This window comes from Salvelinus fontinalis, unplaced genomic scaffold (assembly GCF_029448725.1).
Source record: "Salvelinus fontinalis isolate EN_2023a unplaced genomic scaffold, ASM2944872v1 scaffold_0027, whole genome shotgun sequence".
Taxonomy (NCBI): Eukaryota; Metazoa; Chordata; class Actinopteri; order Salmoniformes; family Salmonidae; genus Salvelinus; species Salvelinus fontinalis.
The window spans coordinates 531,213-540,172 of NW_026600236.1; the positions used below are offsets into that span (position 1 = coordinate 531,213).

General features: G+C 41.0%; 2 protein-coding genes across 2 annotated transcripts; one reads left to right on the forward strand and one right to left on the reverse strand.

The window, feature by feature from the left end:
- Positions 1-51: 51 nt before the first annotated feature.
- Positions 52-2,395, reverse strand: LOC129842255 (mitochondrial potassium channel-like). Its single transcript, XM_055910732.1, has 4 exons — positions 2,307-2,395; positions 1,537-1,942; positions 1,205-1,369; positions 52-1,105 (listed from the first exon to the last, which is right to left on the reverse strand). Exons 2-4 carry the CDS (start codon positions 1,879-1,881, stop codon positions 299-301), a joined length of 1,317 nt encoding a protein of 438 aa, XP_055766707.1. The 5' UTR covers positions 1,882-1,942; positions 2,307-2,395; the 3' UTR covers positions 52-298.
- A 9-nt stretch (positions 2,396-2,404) lies between these two features.
- LOC129842257 (translation machinery-associated protein 7-like) lies at positions 2,405-4,375 on the forward strand. The gene is made up of 4 exons (XM_055910735.1): positions 2,405-2,522; positions 2,992-3,047; positions 3,197-3,284; positions 3,714-4,375. The coding sequence occupies exons 1-4, from the start codon at positions 2,507-2,509 to the stop codon at positions 3,746-3,748; spliced, it is 195 nt and encodes a 64-aa protein (XP_055766710.1). The 5' UTR covers positions 2,405-2,506; the 3' UTR covers positions 3,749-4,375.
- Positions 4,376-8,960: the final 4,585 nt, after the last annotated feature.

Here is an 8,960-nt window from a genome sequence, read left to right on the forward strand (position 1 = left end):
TTTTGGATTAATTTATAGAACAATCTACATTCAATAGACACAAACATAAAATATTTGACAACATATTACATTTTAATAGATTGAGTACTGTAATTCAAAATATTTGATAACGTATTACATTTAAACATAATTATAGTACTCTCGTACAGTCATTGATTTCACATCAGTGCACGGTTCATTTTCCCTGTATAAAAGACATAAATAGCAAATCACAATATTAATTTGTAATTATTTCATTTGTAAAATCAAGATGTACATGGTTAGATTAATAACACTCTTTTACAGTATACAACATTAGTCAAACACCTCTAAAGAGAATATACAGTGCAGGTACAGTGACAGCAAGCGCAACGTAAGCCAGAACAGTGTTGTACACGGTAGTCTGCTTTATCTGAGCCTCAAGTCTTTTCTCCGTCTGGTCAAGTCCTTGCATAACACTCTCTGTTTCACATACAAACATCTGGGAATCTTGTTGACTTATCACTACAGGTGGCTTCTCTTCTCTATGATACGTCTCAATTAAATTCTTCACTTCCTTGAGTTCCGATTCAACCTTTCCAACACCCTGGTCTAGCTGCCCAAGCTGGGGCTGGACTCCTTCTATAAGAACCTGTGCCTTCTGGCTATAGAGCAGTATCTCTTTTAGAACTGTCTCAGAGGCACTTGGAGAGGGTGGAGGTGGAACCACGATGGGTTCTGGAACCGGAACAGGACCTGTCACTGGCTTCTTCACATGTTTCTCAGCCTGAGCTGCACTATGCTGTAGTGTCGCCCTCAGGGTGTCGATAAGGCCTCTCAGCTCCTCTTGTTGAGTCTTATGCATACTGGCCTGGACTTTGATAGCCTCCTGTAGGTTGACTGGTCCTTTCTGGGCCTCTAGTAGTAAATTCTTCAGCTCCTGTAGGCGTACCCTGTTGACATAGGTAGAACCCATGACCCCTATGAAGGCACCGAGTACAGAGCCTATCACGGACCAGTTCTTGGTGCGCTCCGTCCGCGTCCGTTCTTTCTCGTGGCTCTCACGTACACCCGCTGAGAATAAGGCAAACTTCTCCCTTTCAGCCCCTTCTGCGTTTTCGTAGGCTGTTCGCATGCGACGTTCCTCCTATGGTCAAGACATTGTGAGAATGTTTGCTTCTTTAAATAGAGTGCAACACTACAGATGTGTGTATGTTCCATTTTATTCTGTGTTGACAGTAGTTACCTGCAGCAACTTGTGCTCCAGCGTGGCCAGCTCCAGGTAGTGGGCCTCCTCTCGTGAGACCCGATCCAGTCGATCTCTCACCTCCTTCAGCCGGACCTGTAGGGCCTCCAGGCTGCCATGGGCCTCCCGCACCATCCCTCTGGCCACCATGAAGGCCTTTTCTGCCTGAAGGAAAACATGCCAAACTCTGGGTCCCAGGACAAACTAGGGTTTTCTCCTGGCCAGGTCAAGGAAAACTCAGCGAAGAGATAGTAAGATAAATACAAGATAGATACAGTGAAAAATGCATCAAAACCTCTGGTTCAATACACCTGGCTTGCATATTGTCTTACCTCTGTAACTTTAGACTGGGCATATCTGACTTCATTCAGGCCGACAAACTCCTCGTACCTCTCCCACCAGTAGTTAACTGTGTTTGAGGCTGTGCTCATAGACTTCTGTCCCCACTGCTTCCCCAAGTCAGTCAGATGCTGTATTGTAGCTATGGCATGCTCCTGAATAGGCAAAGCAGGTTTGTCTACTCGGTCATCTTTTGGCTGTGGTGGTTTCTGTTGTTGTTGTGTGCTGTAGCTCCTGCTGGAATACACAGTCCCTCTGACCGTCCAAGCGATGTGGAAACGGTAGAGACATGATGTTCCATGGCACCATGGTATGAGCGGTTTCCCTCTGTACCTCATTTGAGAAGCCAGTCGGTTATATTCACTATGAAACTACAGCAGAAGACATTGGAGCTGCCACCTGTAAAACAGTACAGTCAAACTCTATCAAAGTACAGTATATGGGTGGGCTGTTGAGGTTTGATGTATCAATGAATGTTCATCAATATTTTTTAGCACTGCTCATTTGACCTCTACAATGCTGATGTTTATGCAATTCATTGAAAATCTATGGCCATTTTGGATGTTATGCATGATGCAGTGGCTGAGACCCCCAATCAATTACCATAGAGAACGAGCTAGCGAGCACAGCTACCTAGATAGCCAGCAGCTGACAGTTTGAAAACTTGCTTTAAGGGAACCCAAGCCTAAATTAACATCATGTTCTACTCGTAGCTATTAATCTCTCTGATTTTCTTTTTACCTAAAACAGTATAATCACGTACCTGTTGTCTTCAATTGTTGATTGTTCGGCAAATTATCAGCTGGCTACAGAACGTGAATGGTGATTTTATGATCAGGCGCATCACAAACATCCTGCATCCGGTTTAGAGCGGAAGTAAGGTCCTAACAGCGCGGATTAGTACGCAACTGCTAACACGCTAGCTCAGTTGTTTTATTGAGATTTTATTGAAAAGTCTCAAATATGTCCGGAAGAGAAGGTGAGATACACATTTACATTTTTGACATAAAGCTCGACATTTATTTTCAGGTGAAACTTAATATTGCCACTACTAGATAGAAGAAAAGTTTCGACTACGACTGTAAATACTAGCTAACTAGCAACTCGTGCAATGCATTGCAATGTAGCTAGCTACTGTAGCTGGAATAACTGGCGCCTGGCAAGCCATGGCCATGCTACTTAGGCTAGAAAGTTCCATCTATTTACAGAGATGGCATTCGCATGTACCATACATGTTCATATATTGTGGCTTGCTCTTACATCTGCTTGCTAATACATGCACCACAGTTATGCTAGATGGTTAGCTAGCTGTGTAATGTGTACATTTCTTCCACATGTCTTAATCAAGTTTAGCTAGTTATGTAGCATGCTACCTTCTGGGCTTTGTGTGATGCTCATATGCGGTATTGATTCGTATGAATTCAATGAGATGTGTTCTTGTCTTACAGGTGGTAAGAAGAAGCCTCTCAAATCTGCCAAGAAAGCGACGAAGGAGATGGACGATGTAAGTCATTGTGTTGTTAGCACAATGTTGTATGTAGCCTATATCATTCTGAGGGAACGCTCAGTATCTTTGAAAATTCGAATAAATTAAAATGTGGACTAGTGCATTTTCCATTGTAATCCTGAGCAGATTTGCTTTGTCAAATCCAGGAGGAAATGGCCTTCAAGCAGAAGCAGAAAGAAGACCAGAAAGCCTTGGATGCATTGAAGACGAAAGCAGCAGGAAAAGGACCTTTGAGTAAGAATAATGTATTTGTTCTTGTTGACAATAAGAGTCTAATCAGGATTCCTTGCTTTTTCTGATTAAACTGACCAATACCTCCAAATAAATCAAAAGGGTGGACTTTCAACTTGCCCCAAATCTCCCCAGCCACCCATTCACTGACTCCAGATATATAGAGTATTATTTACCCATGCCAATGTTTAACTGTTTTTATACTGCAGAGGATAACGAAAAGGCAACTCAAACACAGAGGAGAATAGGCCTATTGATTCTCATAACACTAGGTGGCAGTGGTAGCTTTTTTTGGGGTATTCTTGCCTGACATTCAATCTGCTTGCCACAGATGTCTTTGCTTCTATACATTTAGTGCCTCACTACATGAGTTTTCTAGAAAAAGTTATACACATTTCAGATGGTTTTCTCAACTTCTCCATTTTCTTTCAGCTGGTGGAGGAATCAAGAAGTCTGGAAAAAAGTGATTTGGCATTAGAAGATCATGCACTCATTTGCTGAATCGCAGCCCCATGGCAAATCCAACCCCCCCCCTACCCCCATTTTTTTTTCTTGTTTGGGTCCATTGTAGAATGAGAAAAATACATGAAATGACCCTTTTTTTAAATAATTTCCAATGTGTTCTTGTAAAGGAAAAAGCTCTGAACTAATAAAAGTCTTGTAACTACTGTTGTATTTACACTCCTCTGTAAACTTTGAGATTCTGTCTGTTGGAAACACATCAGCATTAGATCAGTAGCTACACTACACATACCAACATGATGTGCAGCACAAATAGCTAGTATTATGGTTAAATGTAATCAGTTTCACTTCTAAGCTTGGCCATCTGCATCTGTAAATCCAGCTTCTCTCATTGAGGTTCTCTTCGGTTCCCTAAATTCTCTTCATACAGTCCAATTTTGTCCAAGTAGAGGGTTCTGTTTCCCACTTCCAGAAAATTAGTTTTCTTATCTACAATTCATTTTATTGTTCAGATTTTTTGAATGTGTGTGGAGTGATGTGTGTTAAATATGTTGCTTGTTTACCCTGTTTTAATGATTTCCCTTAAGAGGAACGTTTGTGAGATTCAGAATAAAGCGCAAGGATGCTGCTTACTGTATTTAGTTGGTGTCAGTCCTTTCAGCTGTACCTCAACAGGTCACTCACCTTCAGGGGCAGGATAAAACATGGTAGATGTGGAGACGTAAGTCAGGGGGTTCACCTTTTACATGTATTTCTAGTGTAGACCGATTGTAAATGTAGGCTACTAAAGTGTTCATTTCATATAGTTTATAATATTGTTAATCAAGCCATCTACCAGGATTGAACTTGGCTTGTATTGTCTAATTCCATCTTTTTTAGAAAGCACATATGCCTTCTGAAAGCAGAATAGTTTGGAACGATGGTGTAAAGCATGTAATCTGTGGATCAGACCAAGTCAGCAGTCATATTACACAAGTAAATGTGTTTTATAATACTTAAGACATTTTAACAATACAACAAAAAAGTGCACGTTATCTCCATAGGCGATTGTCCATTTTCAGACATGTTCATAAATCAGTGAGCCACCTGTCAAGTGTTCTCGTTGCCTGTGTTTGTTGTGGTATCAGTCATCTTTAATCAGCCAGTGGACATTTTTTGTCACTGCAGATGTTTTCATGTTAGAAACATAGGACCTGTCTGCGTTAAAGTCACCTAGGATCATAAAGTTATGATACAAGAGAAACATTACACAAATGTATTTACTTGTCATCCAGAATGAGGATAGTGTTTTTATGAGAGCAGTTTGTTCATAAATCAATGTTATTCTCACACAAGAGTTATCTTGCAATCAAGATGTGGCTGGTTTTGTATTTTACTTGTCAAAGGCTCATGTAGGTCCACTTTCTAAACCAGCTCTGTCAATGGCTAATCTCAGAACTTACATCCATCTTCCATTTATTTTTAATTTCCAGGAAGATCATAAAGCTCATCTAGCTCCTTCTCTTGAGTTCTCAGGCTTGGTGTGCACTGGGTTCAGTACCAAGTCCTCTAGTGTTGAGAAACCCAGGAAGAGATGAGAAGTCAATATTTCATCTGTTTATGGATGGACTTTTATTCTCTGCTTTAATCTCCACCTGTCGGTTTACCATTCACTTTCATATGCTTTGCTAAATCAAATGGCATATGGATGGATCACGCTAAATTCCAGTGCTCCTGTGCCCCTTACCAGTGTTGAGACATTTAAAGAGGAGAATGGACGGATCCCTGGCGAAGGTATCCACATCTTCAGCCTGGTTGTACTCGTTGCCAGGCGCCGACCAAGTCCACCAAATCATCCCTTTTCAGAACAAACAATGCAATACATTTAATAGCATTGAATCAGATCACAATGAAAAATATGTTTGACATCAGATAGAGGTTCATGAGGGTAAGGTTGACCATGGGTTTGATTTGTACCTGTACAGAAACATAAACTGCTCCTTGTATCTGTTTCTTCCCAGACGAGTGCTGATTTTCAAAGTGTAGTGTTGCTTCTTATTGGACCTATTTGGACAAGAACACAAGATCAAATGACACACTTGTAAATGAATCATTATTATCATGTAGGACCAGGAGTTTTCCTGACCTGACAAGGAGGTTTTATTTATGTATTTATAGTGTCTCGTGGTCTGGAAAAACATCCGGCTACTGCACCCTGATACGACCATTCAAATCGCTACTAGGAAACTACCCACCTTGAGAGAAATCACTTGACTCATTTAAATCCTTCAGGAACATTTTTCCCTGAAGCGCCGCTCACGTCCACCACCTCCAGAATCCCTATGATGTCATAGCGGCACGCAATCTGAATGGACAAAAGGAAGGGGGAGGAGAACATGTTCATTCATTCCTGTGTCTGTTTATCTGCAGGACAACATTTTTGTTTTGAGGATAGTTTTGCCTAATTTTTCTTAAAGGTGATTATAAGATTTTTATGATTTGTTTATGTGTAACTCTGTGTGGTTGTTTGTGTCACACTGCTTTGCTTTATCTTGGCCAGGTCGCAGTTGTAAATGAGAACTTGTTCTCAACTGGCCTTCCTGGTTAAATAAAGGTGAAATTAAATAAATAAATAAATAGAAGATCAGGTATACAATCATACTATACCTTAACAAGGATAGCATGGCTCTGTGGGTCTGAAATCTTGCCCAAAAAATATAATAATCAACATTCATGTAAAACTATCATAAACTACTAGTTGATCAAACAAGCAAGCCTAAACTGAAACAAGTTGAATAGCCAGCCTACTTGGGTCAATTGCAACCAACAGGCAGAGCTTAATGCACAGCTGCAGTTTAGGGCTGTAATTCTTTAAACACTTATAATTGGAGATTACTTTATTTAAACCTTATTTAACTAGGCAAGTCAGTTAAGAACAAATTCTTATTTACAATGACGGCCTACACGGGCCAAACTCGGACAATGCTGGGCCAATTGTGCACCACCCTGTGTGACTCCCAATCACGGCCAGTTGTGATACAGCCTGGATTCAAACCAGGGTGTCTGTAGTGACGCCTCAAGCACTGAGATGCAGTGCCTTAGACCACTGCGCCACTCGGGATCCCCAAACATGCATCTGCAAGTTAGAGTAAAAAATGTAAGAGTTAAAAAAGGGAAGTTAACTTTCCTGCAACTAAAAACCCACAGGAATAAGTTAGATACCAGACAGCTGCGTTTATGTTCTGTACACCTTGACCCAATTAAATATCAGCAACATTGAAAATAGCAAGGCTGGTGATTAATATAAAAAATATTTATTGTAAGAACATAGACCCAGTGAATTATAAGAAACTCAAGTACAGTAAACATGAGTAGAGTGTAGTTCAGTACAGTACAGTAGAGTATAGTTCAGTACAGTATGGTTCAGTACAGGTAGCTAAACACGTGCTGGTTGTAGCTAAACACGTGGTGGTTGTAACTAAACACGTGGTGGTTGTAACTAAACACATGCTGGTTGTAGCTAAACACGTGCTGGTTGTAACTAAACACGTGGTGGTTGTAACTAAACACATGCTGGTTGTAGCTAAACACATGCTGGTTGTAACTAAACACATGCTGGTTGTAACTAAACACATGCTGGTTGTAACTAAACACGTGGTGGTTGTAACTAAACACGTGGTGGTTGTAACTAAACACGTGCTGGTTGTAACTAAACACGTGCTGGTTGTAACTAAACACATGCTGGTTGTAACTAAACACGTGGTGGTTGTAACTAAACACATGGTGGTTGTAACTAAACACATGGTGGTTGTAACTAAAGACGTGGTGGTTGTAACTAAACACGTGGTGGTTGTAACTAAACACGTGGTGGTTGTAACTAAACACGTGGTGGTTGTAACTAAACACATGGTGGTTGTAACTAAACACGTGGTGGTTGTAACTAAACACATGGTGGTTGTAACTAAACACATGGTGGTTGTAGCTAAACACGTGGTGGTTGTAGCTAAACACATGGTGGTTGTAGCTAAACACGTGGTGGTTGTAACTAAACACGTGGTGGTTGTAACTAAACACGTGGTGGTTGTAACTAAACACGTGCTGGTTGTAACTAAACACATGGTGGTTGTAGCTAAACACGTGGTGGTTGTAACTAAACACGTGGTGGTTGTAACTAAACACCTGCCGATTTCAACCAGTTAGCAACTCGGACATTTCTGAGTTCCAACTAGCATGTGAGCAGGACATTAGTCTTCTCAAATCAGGTTTCACTGCTTAAAACGTCTGCCTCCTCTCATTGAAAGCCATGGAAGTTCAAGGCCGACCACGGTACTGCAGGCATTGTTAGCAGAAAACAGGATCCCTCATTATAGTGTGTGGAAAAATTGAGATATTTGTGTAAACCCTCCAAATCAGATCTTAGATAAGCCTCAATGTAAGTGAAATCGGATAAAGTTGTCTAACAACACATTGTGTCAGTACCTGTAGAGGAAGACAAACTGTTCCTTGTAGGTGTCGCGCCCCAATCTGGAACTCTTCACCATGGTGTAGGAATGCTTCTTGTTGGCCCTGCCAAAAGGATATAACACATATTATAAACTGGGTGGTTCCAACCCTGAATGCTGATTGGCAGACAGCCATGGTTTACTCGGACCGTATATCACTGGTATGACAAAGCATTTATTTTTACTGCTCTAATTACGTTGGTAACCAGTTTATAATAGCAATAAGTCACCTCTGGGGTTTGTGATATATGGCCAATATACCACGACTAAGGGCTGTATCCAGGCACTCTGCGTTGCGGAGAAATTGCTTCTAATAAACCAGATGTATGTCCTTGAACTGATTATTTTAAAATCCCACACAGAAGAAGTTATAAGGATCATTTAGTTGCTAATGGCAACCTGCAGTACCCCGGTCGACCCTTCAACTTGAGTTACTCAATGAGAGGTGCCTTGAGTTTGACAGAATCAAGCCTTTTAATGTTAATATTAATTATACAACCTACATTATATTGGTTAAACATGACTGGCGTTTAGCCTATGTACTAAAGTTTGGCTACATTTCTCCCGTCAGCATCGGTCTGTAGAGACAGCAGGAGTGGTAGAGACAGCAGGAGTGGTAGAGCAGGAGTGGTAGAGACAGCAGGAGTGATAGAGACAGCAGGAGTGGTAGAGACAGCAGGAGCAGTAGAGATACTCTGAATGATCGGCTATGAAAAGCCAACTGACATTTACTCCT